Source organism: Mobula hypostoma, chromosome 6 (genome assembly GCF_963921235.1).
Source record: "Mobula hypostoma chromosome 6, sMobHyp1.1, whole genome shotgun sequence".
NCBI classification, from domain to species: domain Eukaryota; kingdom Metazoa; phylum Chordata; class Chondrichthyes; order Myliobatiformes; family Myliobatidae; genus Mobula; species Mobula hypostoma.
Genome location: NC_086102.1, coordinates 186974765 through 186994872, shown reverse-complemented (window position 1 = coordinate 186994872; position 20108 = coordinate 186974765). Strand labels below are relative to the sequence as shown.

The 20108-nt window shown below is 40.8% G+C and overlaps 1 protein-coding gene across 2 annotated transcripts in view; it reads left to right on the top strand.

Moving 5' to 3' along the window:
* insig2 (insulin induced gene 2) overlaps positions 1–19517 on the top strand; it is a 32898-nt gene extending 13381 nt beyond the window's left edge. For both annotated transcript variants that reach the window (XM_063052468.1, XM_063052469.1), the window contains exons 5-6: positions 15909–16008; positions 17667–19517. In XM_063052468.1, the coding sequence (XP_062908538.1) occupies positions 15909–16008; positions 17667–17708 (142 nt within the window). In that variant the 3' untranslated portion in view covers positions 17709–19517. The remainder of the gene's footprint in view (positions 1–15908; positions 16009–17666) is intronic.
* The last annotated feature ends 591 nt before the right edge of the window (positions 19518–20108 follow it).

Genomic DNA, 20108 nt, shown 5'->3' with positions numbered 1-20108 from the left:
AAATTGCAGTAGGTTAGTCAGGCAGGATTTTCCTTTCAGAAAACCATGCTGGCTTTGGCCTGTCTTGTCATGTGCCTCCAGATATTCCGTAATCTCGTCCCTAACAATCGATTCCATCAACTTCCCAACCACTGATGTCAGGCTAATAGGTCTATAGTTTCCCTTCTGCTACCCCCCACCCTTCTTAAATAGTGGAGTAACATTTGTAATTTTCCAGCCATCCGGTAAAATGACAGAGTCTATCAATTCATGAAAGATTATTGTTAATGCCTCTGCAATCTCTCCAGCTACTTCCTTCAGAACCTGAGGGTGCATTCCATCAGGTCCAGGAGTTTTATCCACCCTCAGACTATTAAGCTTCCAGAGCACCTTCTCAGTTGTAATTTTCACAGCATGTACTTCATTTCCCTAACACTCTTGAATATTTGGTATACTGCAGATGTCTTCCACTGTGAAGACTGATGCAAATACGCATTCAGTTCCTCTGCCATCTCCGTGTCTCTTATTACAATATCTCCAGCATCATTTTCCATTGGTCCTATATCTGCCCTCAACTCTCTTTTACCCTTTGTATACTTTAAAAAAGAATTCTGGTGTCTTCTTTGATATTAGTTGCCAGCTTCCTATCATAATTCATCTTTTCCTTCCTAATGACCTCCTTAGTTTCCTTCTGCAAGTTTTTTAAAAGCTTCTCAATCCTCTCACTAGCTTTGGCTTCCTCGTATGCCCTCTCTTTTGCTTTTACTTTGGCTCTGACTTCACTTGTCAACCACAGTCGTGTCCTTCCATTTGAAAATTTCTTCCTATTTGGAGTATATCTGTCTTGCACTTGCCTTATTTTTTTGCAGAAACTCCAGCCACTGCTGCTCTGCTGTCCTTCCTGCTAGTGTCCCTTTCCAGTCAACCTTGGCCAGTTCCGCTTTCATGCCATTGTAATTTCCTTTATTCCACTGAAATACCGACACATTGGAATTTAGTTTCTCCTTCTCAAATTTCAAAGTGAACTCGATCATATTGTGATCACTGTTCCCTAAGAGTTCCTTAACCTTACTCTCTTATCACCTCCAGATCATTGTACAGCACCCAATCCAGCACAGCCGATCCCCTAGTGGGCTCAACAACAAGCTGTTCTGAAAAGCCATCCCTTAAACATTCTAGAAACTCTCTCTTTTGAGGTACAGTACTGGCCTGGTTTTTCCAATCCACTTTCATGTTAAAATCCCCAACGACTACCATGATATTGACTTCTGACACGCCTTTTCTATCTCCTGCTGTAACTTGTAATCTTCATCCTGGCTGCTGTGTGGAGGCTTGTATCCAACTGCCATTAGGGTCCTTTTACCCTTGCCATTTCTTAACTCATCCCGTAGAGACTCTACATCTTCCGATCCTATGTCATTCCTTTCTAATGATTTAATATTATTTCTTATACACAGGGCCACACCATCCTCTCTGCCTACTGACCTATCTTTCCAATACACCGTATATCCTTGGACATTCAACTCCCAATGGCAGCCATCCTTTATCCAAGTTTCAGAGATGGCCACAACGTCATACTTGCCAATCTGTAGCTGAATTTCAACCTCGTCCATTTTACTACTTATGCTGCATGAGTTCAAATACAACATGGTTTCCCTGAAGGAAACCATGCTGACTTTGTACTATTTTGTTCTGTGTCATCAAGTACTCCATCACCTCATCCTAAACAATTGACTCTAACATCTTCCCAACACTGAGGTCAGGCTAACTGGTCTATAATTTCCATTCTGCTGCCTTCCTCCTTTCTTAAAGAGTGGAGTAATATTTGCAATTTTCCAGTCCTCTGGCACGATGCCTGAGTCCAACGGTTTTTGAAAGATCATTTCTAATGCTACCTCTTTCAGAACCCTAGGGTGCAGTTTCTCTGGTCCAGGTGACTTATGTACCTTTAAGAGCACCACCTCTCCTGTAATATTGACTGCACCCACTTTTCTTCCTTCACACACTACAACATCAGGCATAGTGCTAGTGTCTTCCACAGTGAAGTCTGATGCAAAATACTCATTTAGTTCATCAGCCACCTCCTTGTCCTCCATTATTATTTCTCCTGCCTCATTTTCTTGTGTTCCTATATCCACCCTCATTTCTCTTTTATTTATAACATACTTGGAAAAAACTTTTACTATCCACTTTATTATTTGTTAGCTTGCTTTCATATTTCATCTTTTCCATTCTAATGATTTTTAGTTGCTCTCTGTAGGTTTTTAAAAGCTTCCCAATCCTCTATCTTCCCACTAATTTTTGCTTTGTTGTATGCCCTTTCTTTTGCTTTTACAATAGCTTTGACTTCCCTTGTCAGCCACAGTTGTACTATTTTACCATTTGAGTATTTCTTCATTTTATTAATACACATGTCCTGCACCTTCCTCATTTTTCCCAGAAACACACGTCATTGCTGCTCTGCTGACATCCCTGCCAGCAGCTCCTTCCTATTTACTTTGGCCAACTCCTCTCTCATACCACTGTAATTTCCCTTACTCCACTGAAATACTGCTACATCAGACTTTACTTTTCTCCCTGTCAAATTTCAAGTTGAACGCAATTATATTGAGACACTGGTTCCTAAGTGTTTTTTTTACCTTAAGCTCCCTAATCGCCTCTGGTTCATTACATAAAGTATAGTTGATTCCCTAGTTGTTTTAACGACAAACTGCTCTAAAAAGCAATCTCTTAGGCATTCGACAAACTTGCTCTCTTGAGGTCCATTACCAACCTGATTTTCCCAATTGACCTGCATGTGAAAATCTCCCATGACTACCAGAGCACTACCCTTTTGACTCACCTTTTCTATTTCTTGTTGTAACCTGTGGTCCACCTCTCAGCCACGAGGCCTGTATATAACTGCCATCAACGTCATTTTACCCTTGCAGTTTCTTTACTCAACCCACAAGGATTCAACATCTTCTGATCCTATGCCACATCTTTCTACTGATTTGATGCCATTCTTTACTACTAGAGCCACACCAACCCCTCTGCCTACCTTCCTATCCCTCACGTATAACGTGTAACCTTGGACATTTAGCTCCCAACTACAACCATCCTTCAGCCGCGATTTAGGGATGGCCACAACATCATACCTGACAATCTGTAATATTGCAACAAGATCATCCCCCTTATTTCTTATGCTATGTACATTTAGATACAACACCTTGAGTACCGTATTTGCTATCCTTTCTGACTTTGCATCCCTAATGATTTGATACTCAGCCTGTTGGCTGCAACCAAGTCCCAACACCTGCCTGCTCTTCTTGACAATCTGACTGCACATTATCTTTACATTTTTAGCATTTGTCCTTTCCTGAGTCCCTTCACTCTGGTTCCCACTCCTCTGCCAAGTTAGTTTAAACTCTCCCCAACATCTCTAACAAACCTGCCTGCTAGAATATTGGTTCCCCCTCGGGTTCAGGTGCAACACTTAAATTTATAACAGATCATACCTCCCCAAGAACCTGAAGCCCTGCAGCCTGCACCGGCTTCTCAGCCACGCATTTATCTGCCAAATCATCTTGTTTCTACCCTTACTGTCGCGTGGCACAGGCAGCAATCCAGAAGTTACTACTCGGGAGGTCCTGGTTCTCAGCTTTCTACCTGGCTCTCTAAATTCTCTTTTGAGGACCTCATTGCTTTTCTTTCCTATGTCATTGGTACCAATATGTACCAAGACATCTGGCTGCTCCCCCTCCCTCTCCAAAATGTTGTGGATGTGATCTGAGACATCCCTGACCCTGGCACCTGGGAGGCAACATACCATCCAGGTGTCCCGTTCACATCCACAGAATCTCCTACCTGTTCCTCTCACTATCGTGTCCCCTATCACTACCACTCTCTTCTCTCTCTTTCCGTTCTGCACCACGGGCCCATGCTCAGTGCCTGTAACCCAGTTGCTGTGACATTTTCCCAGGAGGTTATCCCCCACAAACGTACCCAAAGCAGTATACTTGTTTTTGAGGAATGGCCACAGGGATGCTCAGCTCTAACTGCCTATTTCCATTTCTCCTGAGAGTTACTCAGCTGCTTGCCTCCTGCAACTTTGGGGTGACTACCTCCCTGTAACATTGATCAATTATATCCTCGCTCTCCATACAAGCAGAAGGTCATCCAGTTGCTGCTCCAGATCCCTAACATGGTCTTCAAGGAGTTGCAGCCGGATGCACTTCACACAGATGTAGTTCCCCGGGAGACTCTGGGTCTCCCAGTTCTCCAACATCTGGCACAAGAGCACACACAGCCATTTAAATGGTACAGTAAGAGAGGGGCAAAAATAACCGAAAAGGAAACCTTAACAGACATTTTACACAGAGCTGATGATGAGTTGCAGATGACGATGACTGGTTCTTCATTTGCGAAAATCGGGAGGGAATATCTCCATTGTTGTAAGACTTTTCTTGCCTGCGCTGTCTGTTGATAGTTAGGATAGGTGCACATGGAACAATGCCACTCTAGGCTGGGGGGTGGGGTTGTTCCACAATGGCACAGTGAGCTGCGGCAACCACAAGGCTGTAGGTTAAGTATCGGAGTTTTCCTTCTAGACAGGATGCCTGGCAAGGCTAATGAGTTCCATCTACCCAGGTTTGGAATTAGAATTGTCCTTCTCCTAGTCTGACTGCCAGCCAAGGCTGATGAGCCCAGACTGGACACTCGGTCGCACCAGGACATTGCAAACTCAGTAAGAACAGGGGTGCCACGTGAAGGCGTTGTTGCGGACACAGCAGTTAGGAGCGGCCATATGCAAGTGACCTTCTGCATAACAAGCCAAGCAGTGGTCCTGCGGTGATCACTACACCTGGAAAGGAAAGGCTGTGGGATGCACTTCACCTTCCCTAAATGAGCAGGTCGTCCAGTCCAGGACTCACCCATCATATATAATGTGTGTGTTCATGGGTTCAATATCCATTCAGAAGTCGGATGGCAAAGTGGAAGAAGCTGTTCCTGAATCATTGAGTGTGTGCCTTCAGGTTCCTATACCTTCTTTCTGATGGTCATAACGAGAACAAGGCAGGGCCTGGATGATGGGGTCCTTAATGACGGATGCCTCCTCCTTGAGGCATCACTCCTTGAAGATGTCCTGGATGCTGGGGAGCTAAATGATTTTACAACTCTCTCCACCTTAATTTGATCCTGTGCAGTAGCACCCTCTGCAAAAAAAGCAGCAGTTTGAATGCTCTTGAGGGTAAATCTGTAGAAATTTATGAGTGTCTTTGGTGACATACCAAATCTCCTCAAACTCCTCATGAAATATAGTTGCTGTCTTGCCGCCTTTGTGGCTGCATCATTATGTTGGGCCCAGGGTAAAAATTGTCACCCAGGAACTTGAAATTGTTCACTCTCTCCACTTCTGATTCTTCCAAGGACTGGTGTGTGACACCTCATCTTACTCTTTCTGAAGTCCATAGTCAGTTCTTTGGTTATACTGACATCTTTTGCTTCTCTTTATCTCGCCCATTTAGGGACATGTAGAGCACACTAATCAGTGTCATATTCCCTCTATTCTGTCTTAACTCTAACCCAATAACTTCTGCTTTTGTCTCCTCTTACCAACAGTGCTACCTTGCTGACAGTCTTTCCTTCTCTATCCTTATTGAAGTTGAGGAATACTTCATGCCTCATCCTGTCCCTTTCTGCACAATTTTCTATTTTGAACACTAAACCATATTTTCGCATAGTTATACACTCAGTGGCCACTTTACTAAGTACACCTGTACACCTCATTAATGCAGATACCTAATCAGCCAATCATGTGGCAACAGCTTACTGCATAAAGTCATGCAGACATGGTCAAGAGATTCAGTTGTTCAGACTAAAAATCAGAATGGGGAAGGAATGTGATATAAGTGACTGAAATGATTGTTGTTTCCAGACGCTGGGTTGAGTATGTCAGAGACAGCTGATCTGGGATTTTCACACACAACAGATTCTAGAGTTTATAGAGAATGGTGCAAAAACAAACAAACAAAAAAAAAAATCCAGTGAGCAGCAGTTCTGTGGACAAAAACGCTTTGTTAATGAGAGAGGTTAGTGCAGAATGGGCAGACTGACTCAAGCTGGCAGTAAGATGACAGTAGCTTAAATAACCAAGCATTACAACAGCGCGCAGAAGAACATCTCAGTGCACAACATGTCAAACCTTGGAGTGGGTAGTTTATACAGCAGCAGAGTACTTGGTGGCCACTTTATTAGCGACAGAAGGTACATAATACAGTGACCATTGAGAATATATTCCTGAAGCTCACTAACCTTATTTTCCACAGTCTGCTTATTCAGTACAATCTCTGACAACTCTTTGAGGAAGTAACAGGGTGGATAGACAAAGGAAAGCCAGTGGATGTTGTTTATTTTGGATTTTCAGAAGGCCTTTAACAAGATGCCATGTGCTCTAATAACTGCTATTACAGGAGAGGTGCTCGCATGGATAGAATGTTGGGTACCTGGCAGAGGCCTTTTCTGGTTAACTGCTGGTGACTAGTGGTATTCCCCAGGAGTCAGTGTTGAGTCTGCTACTTTTCTATTATATGTTGATGATCTGGATAATGGAATTGATGGTTTTGTGACTGTCTTTGCAGATGATAATAAGATAGGTGGATGGGCAGGTTGTGTTGAAGAAGCAGGTGGTCTCAGAAGGACTTGGATGGTTTGGGCGAATGGGCAAATAAGTGACAGATGGAATACGGCATAGGGAAGTGTGTGGTCACACATTTTAGTGACGCAGACGTGGAGAAACTAGTTCCGATGAATCCCTAGGTTAGCAGAACAATGAGACTGGATTTGAAAGTCCAGTGTTTTGGGTCCTGCCATGAGCGAGTCCAAATTTTCCAGGTCTGATGTTCAGTGATTATCCTAGGGTTGATGATTAATAGTGAGGCCCAAGGGTGAGTTGCAAGTTCGAAGTTGAGGCCTATTGGCTAGCGGTGAGTTTGTGAATCTCTGCGAGTCTGCAGGGGAGGTTGAAGCCCGTTGTCTGCAGGCCCAAGTCAGTGCCCACTGGAAGCTGGAATTGTGTTCTGTGGTGTTCTGCAGAGCATGATAAGCATGCTGTGTTGGCACCAGAATATGTGACACTTGTCGGCTGCTCCCAGCGTACCCTTGGACGTGTTGGTTGTTAACACAGTTGGCACATTTCACTCTATACTTTGATGTACCTGTGACAAATAAACTTGAATCTTGGTAGAAGGAATAAAGACGTAGCTAATTTTCTAAATGGGGAGGGAGTGCATTTACTTTTTCCCTAAAAGTAAACCTGCAAGTTGAGTCGGTAATCAGGAGGGAAAATGCAGTGTTAGCATTTATTTCCAAAGGACCAGAATATATATGTGAGGGTTTAATGCTGAGGTTTTATAAAGCATTGGTTAGAATGCATTTAGTGTTTTGAGCAGTGTTGGGTCCCATAGCTAAGGAAGGATGTGCTGGCATTGGAGAGGGTTCAGAGGAGGTTTTAACTTGATCTCTGGGATGAAAGGGTTAATGTATGAGTAGCGTGTGATAGCTCTGGACCTGTCCTCACTGGAGTTTAGAAGGATAAGGGGAAATGTCATTGAAAGCTATTGAGTATTGAAACTAATGGATATTGAAAGGCCTGGATAGAGAGGACATGGGGAGGAGGATTTCAGTAGTGGATGAGTTTGAGACCTGAAGGCACAGCCTCAGAATAGAAAGATCCTTCTAATACAGCTGAGGAGGAACTTTCTTAGCCAGCAGGGAGTGACTGTGGCGGCCAAGTCACTTGGTGTATTTAAAACAACACACACAAAATGCTGGTGGAATGCAGCAGGCCAGGCAGCATCTATTGGAAGTCGACATTTCGGGCCGTGTGTGTGTTGCTTGAATTTCCAGCATCTGCAGGTATCTTGGTGTTGGTGTATATAAAATGCAGATTGGTAAGTTCTTGATTAGTAAGGGTGTCAAGGGTTGCAGGGAGAAGGCAAGAGAATGAGGCCAAGAGGGAATTATAAATCAGCTGTGTCCAGATGGCAGAGCAGACTCATTGGGCTGAATGGGAAGGGACTCTTGCACATACTGCCTGCGCCCACGTTCCTCAGTCTTTCTGGCAGTTAGTATACTTTCTTTGCCTGCTCATGTTTAACCTGTGGTGTCTATGAAATTCTCAGCTTCATGATGCCCTGCAGTGACTGCAGCCACCACTCCAGCTCCAGAACACGGCTTCTTGTATTGCAGCTTGAGATGCTTCCTACATGTGATTGTTTGGAGCAATTGATAAACTCACACACGGAGCAGAATTTGCATTCTAGTTGGTCAAGCTGTTCCATCATGTCTCATTCTCACTAAAATGTGTAAATTGAAGAGTATCAGAAAAGGCACCTTACTTGCACCAATGTTACACGACTGAGCCAAAAGCTAATTTGATTTTCCTCTGTATCCATCAAAGCTTTGTTACTTCCGAAGTCCACGTTCTGAAGGCTGTTACACTCTATGGACTGCCATGGGAATTCTGTTGATTTAGCTTCCCTTTCTGGTCGCCTCACTATAGGAAGGATGTGGAAACCATAGAAAGGGTGCAGAGGAGATTTACAAGGATGTTGCCTGGATTGGGGAGCATGCTTTATGAGAATGGGTTGAGTGAGCTCGGCCTTTTCTCCCTGGAGCGATGGAGGATGAGAGATGACTTGATAGAGGTGTACAAGATAATGAGAAGCATTGATTGTGTGGATATTCAGAGGCTTTTCTCCAGGGCTGAATTGGCTAGTACGAGAGAGCACAGTTTTAAGGTGCTTGGAAGTAGGTACAGAGGAGATGTCAGGGGTAAGTTTTTTATGCAGAGAGTGAGTGTGTGGAATGGGCTGCCGGCGGCAGTGGTGGAGGCGGAAACGATAGGGTCTTTTAAGGGACTCCTGGATGGCTACATGGAGCTTAGGAAAATAGAGGGCTATGGGGTAAAGCCTAGGTAGTTCTAAGGTAGGGACATGTTTGGCACAGCTTTGTGGGTTGAAGCGACTGTGTTGTGCTGTATGTTTTCTATGTTTCTATGTTTTATGTTTCCATTTCCCATCTCCCTCACTTTGGTCCCAACTTAGGCTACATTCTAACTCTCGACTTAGCTCTGACCACTGACCATAAGCTTGGTTGTGATTGTCTGTCTGTCTTTCTGCAACTCCAGCTGCTGGGCCCTTTTCCCTTTGAAACCTTCACTGTGCCACTCCTTCTGGAGTAGACCCCAGATGTTTTGTAGTCGTTCCAGATATGCCTGTTAATTGCATACTATAGAATGGTGTACAGTGAAGGAAAAGTGTGTTAGAATCCCTCGATAGTCAGAATCAGGTTTAATATCACCAGCATAGGTCATGAAATTAGTTGTTTTTGCAGCAGCAAAAAAAGTAGACGTTAATGGGTTCAATGTCCATTCAGAAATCTGATAACAAAAGGGAAGAAGCTGTTCCTGAATCACTGTGTGTATGCCTTCAGGCTCATGTACCTCCTTTTTAATGGTAGCAATGTGAAGGGAGCATGTCATGGGTGATGGGGGTCCTTAATGATGGACTTTGCCTTTTTAAGCATTCGCTCTTTGATATCCTGAATGCTATGGAGGCTGGTGCCCATGATGGAGCTGATAGTGTCTGTTATCTTGTGTGAGTTTCCAAGCAATGAGACTTGAGGTATTAAAGGTTACTCATAGGAATGTAGGCAGAGTTGGGCCAGGGGTATTACGGGTGGCTTGGAGGGGGAAAAGAAAACAAATTTCTTGATGGATCTTGGAAAGGTTTTGTTAGTAACTCAGTATTGCTTAGTTTGTCCACCTTAGGCCAATGCACTTTAGCTGGAAATTTTGTACCATTTTTATATTCTTCCCTCATTCCTCATTGATATAGAATACAGGAATAACAACAGAAAATACATATCAATCAAAAAGGTGTTCAAATGTTCAACACAAATTTATCATTAACATGCAAACAAGTAATTTGCATTGGGTAAATGCCTGACTGTTTGAATTGAATTAAATTAGACGTTGCCTGCAAACCAAATGGTAATTACAAATCATCTTTTTGAAACAGCATACAAAAGAACAGATTACCAAAAGTTAGCATCTAAGTAGTTAATCTTAGTATTAATAATCCCTAGTGTTCATGCTAAAGTAAAGCCAGAGTTTAGTACCCCAGCTTTATTTTACAAGTTCAGCTTTCTTTTTAAATCTTTGATTTGTGAAATCTCCATCTATATCAGTGTCTAGCATCAACAACTTGTTACGACATTCTGACATCTGTGGATGTCCTGATACTTTGTCAATTGCAATAACCTGGCATAACAGAATGTACAAGTAGGTTCTTTTGAAAATATTGAGTGTTAATTATCTGCTGCAGCGCAAGGAACCTTGACAAAGGGATCCTTTATGCTTAAAGCATTGCTGTTGCTCTGGTCTCACTTGTATTCTTTAATATGCAACATAGACTTTATAAGATAACATGTTTGATCTAAGCTAATCTGGTAGCCTTTCTGCATCAGTCAAACTTCGTTCATGATTTTTGCTATAACTCAGACGAATTGAATGACAGCTTATGCCCAAATACAAATTGAATATTCGACTTCCTGTCTGTTCCTCCCTTCATGTAGCAGTACCCTTTAAAGACCATTTAAAGTACATTCTAATCATATTTAATTATTCAAATTTATGTTTCTGATTTTAGTTTTATTACTAAATTGCGGGGAAGACAAATACATAGTGACCGATACAAATGTAAACAGGCAATGGTCCCACTGTTTGCACCAAACCCAAAGCACCCATTTTTACAGTAACCTGTTTTATTCTTGAAATGTTCATCACTTTCCAATAGCAGCAATTTAGAGTTCAGTGGTTGAATAGTTCCATTGATTATCAGAGAATGTATACAGTATGCAACCTGAAACCCTTGGTCTTCGCAGATGTCCACGATAAACAAGAACCCCAAAAAAATGAACGACAGAAAAATGTTAGACCCCCAAAACCCCCTGTCCCCCAGCAAGCATCAACTTCCCCCTCCCCTACCCATTTCAGCAAAAAAGCATCAGCACCCACCACCCAGCAAACAACAGCAAAGCCCCAAGAGAGACCATGATCTTCAGTTAACAAAAACTATTGTGTACTGCACAGTTTGACATGCCACAAGCGCTCTCTCTCGCTCTAACAAGGGTCAAACAGATGTCACCCGTTTCACAGCAAAAGGGGAGACTAATAGTCACTGTTGACAATGATACAGTTTGCACATTGCTTTTTATTCTGAGATTCCCAAACTCGAGAATCAGCAGCAAACTCGCCGCCATCGAGAGGAAGAGAGGAAGCAATTGCTCCCGTAGAGACCTCCGCAGCAGCACCTGCTGCCGTGAAATCCCGTGACAACTCAGGCACCAGCCTGTAATGTCATCCACGGGGCCACGCAGGGCCGCACCCCGGCGTCTTCCATGCCACACCTGTAGAATGTCGGAAGATGGCCAGTCGGCCGGTGAGCTCCACGAACAGGAGTTCATCGCTGTGGAAAAAAAAGAGTTTTGAGTGATGTTGCATATCAGGGACTTTGATAGAACACCAGCCACCTTGAAAAGGAACAAAGGAGACATTAAAGAGAGGAATTTAGGCTGTTTCTGCCGATGAGCTCAAAGAAGCAGCCACTTGGTGCAGTCTTAACTCTGCCTTAGACCTACCAATTCACACATTCTTGGGATGTGGGCTAAAACCATACCATACAGAGGAAACCCGTGTAATTACAGGGCAAAGGTCCAAACTTCGCACAGATGGCACTGGACATCAGGGCCTCTGGCATTGAGGTAGCAACTCTGCTGTGTCACTTCCTGCATCTTAACTAGTATCAGTGAGAAAACAATAGTAATTTTACCATCACTAGCTCAATAAAGCAAACAAACGTCAATTACTATTTAATCTGGAATATGAGTGGTTACAAACAACATCCAATTCAACTAAAAAAAATACATCAGCTTACCCAAGTTCCAAATGGAGAAATACACTTTATCTACAGATAGCATTGGCCACATTTACCAGTAGAAATTAAAAAATGATCAAAAAAGGCATTTGTGGTGGGTTTTGTAGCCATAACATAGTAAGATAGAAACATGAAGTTGTCATTAGTATGTTGTCCAGAAGCAGTGAGCTAAATATCTGAGCTAACTCGTTGATTATATTTTCCCAAACAAATGGAAAAGTGAAATGCAAGAATTAACTTTGGTGTTTTCTGTTCATTGTGATAAATTGGGATCCAAGCCTTAAAGGAAAAAAAAATCTGAATTTGCTGCCTTGCCATTTGTGATACATTGGCATGTGTCTTCTGCATCATGAAATTATTTTGCTTAATCTCCCACTAATTGCATTGTCACCTTAACATTAAAACCTGCATTTTCATACTGTTAGCATTTTACAATTAAAAGTGAAATTTGTTGGGTGTGCAGTTGTGTTTGGTTATCATGCCTTGTGCAGCTAATTATTGCAGGTATTTCAGATGGTTTAATTGCTTCATTATCCTTGGTAATGAAAAGCAGAGCTTATAAGCTTTGAAGTTTTTTTTTCTACTGCAGGAGACTGAGACTTCAAAGCTTTGGCTGTCACTTCGGGAACAAAAGTGGGGAGAAATGTTTGGCCTAGGGTGTCTGAATAAGTAAAGGAGTGTTGTGCTAATATTTATAGAAAAGACTTCCTGCTTTTTCCAGCCAGATACTTTTGTGTAATTTTAATTGTGGGCAAAAGTTTATTATGACTGGAATGCATGGATCCAGATTCTATACAGTTCACATTTGAAATAATTTTGACCTTTTAACTCTTGCCTGCTCAATGAGCAATTACAATGTTATAAAGCTGCCCTGCATGTAGAAAGAAAAGTTGCAAACTTTGATTCATTGAAATATGAAAAATATTTTTTGAATGTAGCTATCTAGTAGTTTATTGTAATAAATAATTCTCATGCATTTTAATCACTTCTTTGGAAAGGCATAAATATGACATTTGATCATATGGAAAATAAATGTTGTAGCTAACACAGTCTAGTTCAGACTTAATCTGTATCGCCTGAAGGACTTGCAAGGCTGTAGAAAGATTGTAAGGTCATAAGACATGGGAGGAGAATTAGGCATTGGGCCCTTATTGAGTCTACTGTGCCATTCGATCATGGCCAATGTATTTTCCCTCTCATCTCCACTCTCCTGTCTTCTCTTGCCTACTTCTATAACCTTTGACACCCTTAACTAATCAAGAACCTATCAACTTGGCTTTAAATATAGCCAATGTTATGGCCTCCACGGGTGCCTGTGGCAATGAAATACACCACTCCAGCTAAATTCCTATTCCTCTCTTGTCTAAAAGGAAGACCATCTATTTTGAAGCTGTGCCTTTCATTCCTAGACACTCCCACTATTAGAAACATTCTCTCAATATCCATTCCTAACTAGGCTTTTCAATATACAGTAGATTTCAATGAGATCTCTTCCCCCACCCTACCATAATTCTAAACTCCAGCAAATTAGGCCCAGAACCATCAAGCACACCTCATACATTGACTCTGTCTTTCCCAGGATCATTCTTGTAAATCTCCTTTGGATCCTCTCCAATACAAGCCCATCCTGTCTTAAATATGGGGCCTAAAACTGTTCACAATACTCCAAATGCAATTTGTAAAGCCTCAGTATTACATCCTTGCATTTATATTCTAGTTCTCTGAAAATAAATAATAAAACTTTGTATTTTTGCCTTTTGTACCACTGATGTAACCTGCAAGTTAACCTTGAGGGAATACTCCACTAGGACTTTCTGTTTAGAAGATAGTGCATGACCATATACTTCCCTATTGGCCTGTAATTGTCTGTTGTTTGCCTATCTCCCTTCTTAAAATGTGGACTGACAGTTCCAATTTTCCACTCCAGTACCATTCCAGAATCTTGTAATTCTTGAAAGTTCACTACTAATGCCTCCACAGTCCTTTCAACTACCTCTTTCAAAACCCTGGGATGTAGTCTATTTGATCCCAGTGACTTCCTTCCTTTAGACCGTTCATCTTCCCAAGTACCTTCTCCTTAGTATTTGCAACTACATTCACTTCGGCCTCATGACACTCAAATTTCTGGCATATTGTTGGTGTCTTCCACATTGAGACTTATGCAAAAATACTTAATTAGTTCATCTGGCATTTGTTGCTTGTTTTCTGTGTATCAGGGACAGATGCTATGGCATGTTTCGTAGACTGGTTCTGTAGCTGAGTGTCCAAAGTGGCAGGAATGGAGTTTTTGATATTTTCCATTACCAGCCATTTAAAGTGCTTCATGATGGTTAGCATCCGTGTCATAGGATGGTCGTTGTTTAGTTTGGAGAGTGTAAATTCTTTGCTATAGGGATGATGATGGCTGATTTGCAGCATGTGGGGACAGCAGCCTGGGTGAATGAAGGGTTGAAGATATCTGAAGTCATCCTTGAGCTGGTGTGCAGGTTCCCTGAGTGCTCAGCCTGGGATATTGTCTGGCCAAGCCATGTTATGGACAAGGGATTGGAATTGGGGGTCATTGTGCCTGTTTCGTTTTTTTTTGGTTGGGGGTTGTGTGCAGGGAGGGGGCATTTCGGGGGTTGACAATCGTGCATCTTTCTTTTCTTTCTTGGTTTCATGGCTACCTGGAGGAGAAGAATTTCAAGTTGTATACTTGATAATAAATGAACCTTTGAACCTTTTTTTTAATGGGCTGACTCTGTAGAGTCCTCACATCTGTTGCATTTATCGACACTGGCTGCTCACCTGGGAGGGGTGCATCTTTCATGGATAGCGTTGTATTGCATGTCTTGAAGCGTGCATAAAAGTTATTTAGAGTGTCAGTGAGGGAGGTGTCACCGGTACAGTCGGCAGACACTGTTTTCCTTGTGTAGTCAGTAATGTCTTTAAGCATGCAGCTGAGCTACAGTAACTGTTTTTGAAATTAAAATCCGGTTGTGGTGGTTGTGTTAAATTCAAGCTTTTACATTTTATGGCAATATTCATCACCATTATTTTGATCTTGAGTACTTTGCAAATTAGCAGTTATTAGTCGAAAAAGTTAACACAAATTTAACAATTGCGTGAAACACTTTCATCCTTGCCCGAAATAATAAATGGACTGGTTCATGGCAGGGTGGAAATGCGTTTCTCCCAAAGGAGGTGCGAGGCGCTCCTTCCCTCCACTAGCCTGCAGGTCAGCCTTTGGCAAGGTTTAACACCTGCTTAGTCCCTTGATCAGGGTCATGTGAAGCCATGGGAAAGGTGGTGGATGGTCATATCACAAGTCCTGGTTATGCGATCACTGATACTAGGCAGACAGTCTCTGAAGAATATTTGATAATGTTTGGGGTTGCCCGTTAAATAAAGACACTGCCCAGAAGAAGGCAATGGCAAACTAATTCTGTGAAAAAATTTGACACACAGACACACACAAAAATCTGTGGTATAGAAGGTAGTGGCCCAACTGATTAAAAATGGGATTAACATAGTTGATGACTACCATGGTTACTGAACTAAAGTTTATATGCTGAATGAATTTCTGACTGAAAATAGTTTTCAACTGTTAGCATAAGTTAAGTTTGGTGAACTGACCATATCAATTATGAAAGAGAAACTAGAGTTGGTGTTTCAGGTCTTTACCACTTGTGGCAAAGAATCTTTGACAGAATTGTTAACTTTGTTTTTCTTTTTACAAATGCTGCTTGACCTGCTGGGTGTTTGCTCTTTCTCTGTTTTTATTTGAAATTTCCATTATCTTTAATGTTCAAATTTCTTCTGAAAATTAATTCACATACCTATTTTTATATAGGATTCAGTCTTTACTGATAAATTTGGTATAGCTATTGTATTGCTTTACAGAACTTTCATTAGTTTTGATTCAATTGTATGTCACGATTTTGGTTTTGCCTATTATATCTTGTTCTGCAGATACACATCTCCAGATTTCCTCTATGTTCGCTCTTGGTTACCTTGTATATTTTTTGCTGGTGGAATAACAATGGGAAATATAGGACGCCAGTTAGCATTGGTAAGTGAAATAAATTATTTTTACCAATATGATGACTTCTTGAAAATGCTACTAAATTGTTCAGAGGTTCCCAACCTGTGGTCCACGAACCCCTTGGTTCCATGGCATTAAAAAAAGGTTGGGGGCCCCTGGTTTATGCAGTTCCAGGATTTAGTCCAGCAATGTTAAGGAACAAGAACCTTTGCTAATTGTCAGCCATGTTTATTGTCATGTGTGTATAAGATGATGAGAGGCGTTGATCGTGTGGATAGTCAGAGGCTTTTTCGCAGGGCTGAAATGGCTAACATGAGAGGGCACAGTTTTAAGGTGCTTGGAAGTAGGTATAGAGGCGATGTCGAGATTAAATTTTTTATGCAGAGAGTGGTGAGTGCGTGGAATGGGTTGCCAGCAACGTTGGTGGAGGTGGATACAATAGGGTCTTCTAAGAAACTCCTGGATAGGTACATGGAGCTTAGAAAAATGAGGGCTATGGATAACCCTTGGTAATTTCTAAAGTAAGTACATGTTCAGCACAGCATTGTGGGCCAAAGGGCTGGTATTGTGCAGTAGGTTTTCTGTGTTTCTACTTCTATACATAGGTACAACGGCAAAGCTTAGCTGGAGCAGCATCATAGCCACAGTATAATTAAAGGTGTAGTGGTGCCAGGTAAAAGGTCATTGTAGTTAGATTTGATGAGCATTAGATTGCTTTTGGAAGAATCTAAAGTGAAAGTAGGACTATTTTGGATATTGTTGAATACACTGTTGCTGTCACAAGGTTATAATAGTCTAAAACTGAGCTGCTATTCCTTGAGGTTCCTTTGAAACAGTGTATGATGATGTCATTGGGATGGAGATTTCAACCAAGGTGTCCACATAGTTAGGGTCTTTCATAGTCATACTTTATTGATCTCGGGGGAAATTGGTTTTCGTTACAGTTGCACCATAAATAATTAAATAGTAATATGTAAATTATGCCAGGAAATAAGTCCAGGACCAGCCTTTTGGCTCAGGGTGTCTGACTCTCCAAGGGAGGAGTTGTAAAGTTTGATGGCCACAGGCAGGAATGACTTCCTATGACACTCTGTGTTGCATCTCGGTGGAATGAGTCTCTGGCTGAATGTACTCCCGTGCCCACCCAGTACATTATGTAGTGGATGGTCATTGGGAATGAGGGCTACATTGAAATGTTCTGTGCTGCTTAGAAAACTTGAATTTTTAACTTACTTCATCCCAATATAATTAGAAAAAACTGAGTTTCTGGAATAGATCCGTGGGGAGCTTCAGTTGTCACATTCTACTGCACAAGGTAGGAGCGATTGTGGAATAAAATCGAACAGATCTGAAAATGGAAGTGCAAGGACAAATAAATGCAATGGAGATAGAAGCAGTCTAGTTTTCACATTCTTGATGTTAAATTAGAGGTTCCCAACCTTTTTTTATGCCATAGAGTCTTACCATTAACCAAGAAGTCCATGGAACCGAGGTTAGAAACCTCTGTTTTAAAATCCATATTCTGCAAATCTATGAGTGGTTTAACATCAACTTTAACATCCAATTTTCTTATGAGTTGTTTTACATCCCAGTTGAAGTTATAAAGTAGATTTTGACTGAACACACATTGAACTCTTCACCAAAACTTGTAAACCATTACCACTTTATATTTTCTTTAATTGCAGTACGAGTGTAAAGTTATTCCAGAGAAACCTCATCAAGATTGATGTAATAGTGTGGGAATTTGAAGGCTTCAAATTGACGGCTGGAAATCAGGATGATATGCCAAATGAATGTAAAAAGCTGTAAATAAGGATTCCAGTATGAAATTGCAGAAGCTGCAGTTTTGTTTTTCCTTACTCATTCTGCTACATGAAGTGCAATCTGTGATTGCAGGTGGTGCAAAAAAAATATTTTGTTGTGTGAATAATATATCTACGAGACCATTAATCTATGTGTAACATTTAGCCTCATTTTTAGAACATGTTGTTATTTACATATGTGTGGTGATCATATACAAATAATATAATACCTGATGTGAGCAAAAGACACAAGTTTTACCCATTTGCGATGCTCATTCGGCAGAATCGTGCAGTTATTTAGTAAGCATAATTTTCAAACACTTTAAGTTATCTTGTTATTTAGTTTTCTCATTTCACTAGTTGGCATGCATCTGTTTAGAAAGTCAGGACATAAAGTACATTATTATTTCTGATTTTTTTAAAGTTTACTATGTGAATATTTCATGCCTTGCAGGGAATATAGTTATCTGAACTTCCTGGTTCCTCCCAACTTTTTAGAGTCCTGCTTGCAGCAGAAGAAAAAAGTACTTACTAATGCATGAAGCTGCTTTCACCAATATGTATTGACATAGATGTGATGTTTCTAAAGCAATAAGCTATTTATTGATACTTCAAAAATTTGAATGCTTCTAATTTTATTTCATAAAACAAAACTTGGATGTCCTTCAGCTTTTGCAGTTGAAATGATGACGTTTACTATATGTATTTTGTTTAGAATAAAGAAAATTAACTTGGAACAAGCACCCTTTATGAAGTTTCAGTTAAAGCAAGATATTTATTGTACAAATTGCTTTCGTTCTTTTCATCCAAAATATCAAATTTTAGGTGGGAACAAAAGCATTTAGCCTCTCGGGTATTGTAGACTAATTTAATCTGAATGCCCCTGAATATATTTCGGTAAAGTTGGTGTCTCTTGCCCTGTAATGAAACAAAATCTTCCATTTTTAAACATTTCCCTCCAGTTGTATAACTCAACCTTGTTAGCTTTTAATCACACTTGGTAGTGATTAAGAAAATAATAACGCAAAAGGAAAGCTTTTGAAGACAAAATTCCTGATTGTGTAGGATTATGTACAAATGTAAACATGCAGGGGATTGTTTAATACTATCAATTGTTCACTTGTACATGTGTAAATCTTGGATTTTGCTGCACCTAAACAAATCACTAATTCTTTGCTGATGTATGTAACCTGCTTTGTGGCATTCTGAAAATTTGAAGTGTCAATTGATAGGACTTTTGGGTCAGCAGTTATGTGGATGGAGCCTCATTAATGCAGTGCATTTAGTAGCTTCGACTAAAATGAAATAGCTGACTGCAATGTTCTATATTGTGTTTTCTTGGTATGCTCAGGTTTGTGGCTTTCCAAAATATTTAGAACAGGTTATGCCTCGACTTTGCTAAGTAAAACGCTGAATAATGAAAAAAAAAATCAGTGTGCAATTTAACACAAATATTAAAGCTGCCAGGTTTTCAATTTTGTCAATTGAAGTAGAATGATTGAGTTTCAAATACAGACGCATTTTATATGTATTTTTGATCTCAATGAAATATTAACCATGCAATGCACCAGTAGTGTTTATGATTGTTTACTTTGATTTGCCTGTATGCAAAAGGAGCTCGAGATTCTTTAGCCATTGTGTGGTATCACAATGGTTATGAACATTAGAGTGTAAATGTAAGATACTTAAAAAAAAAATAAAATGACATATTTTTCACAATAAAAGTTTATATTACAAGTGTGCAATTTCTTCTTAATGCTGCAATGTATTTTTGGAGAAATATTGTTGCCTTCCCCTTAATGTTTTATTAAGCTTATCAAGACTAATCTTTAATCGTCATTTATTATCCAACTTGCCTACACATCGCCAAAGTCAGCCTCACAAGAGATGCTGAAAATCCAGAATAACTCATGTTGACTCTATTCCTCCCCATGCTTGCTGCCTCCACCATTTTGTGTGTGTGTTGCCAAAATCAGCCAGTGTTTGTCAAATACATTCACATTGTCCCTCTTCTGTTAGCACTAAATTAAAAATTTGAAATACATATATAGTTGGTGTGCCTGTGACTTTTGCACAGTACTGTAGTAATTTCGTGTTGCAACGTACTGCTGGTACAAAAAACTTTAATTTCATGACATGAGTGATAAACCTGATTCTGATGTGGGACTGTATTGTGGATTGAGAGTGGGAAGGGGGCAGGGAGAAGAGAATCATGATTGGGTAAAGGGGAAGGGAGAGAGGAGAGAGCAGAGATGTTCTGTAATAATCAATAAAGCAGGGTTGGGTGAAGCTGCATCCCTGCCAAAGCCCACCCAGCACTCCTGT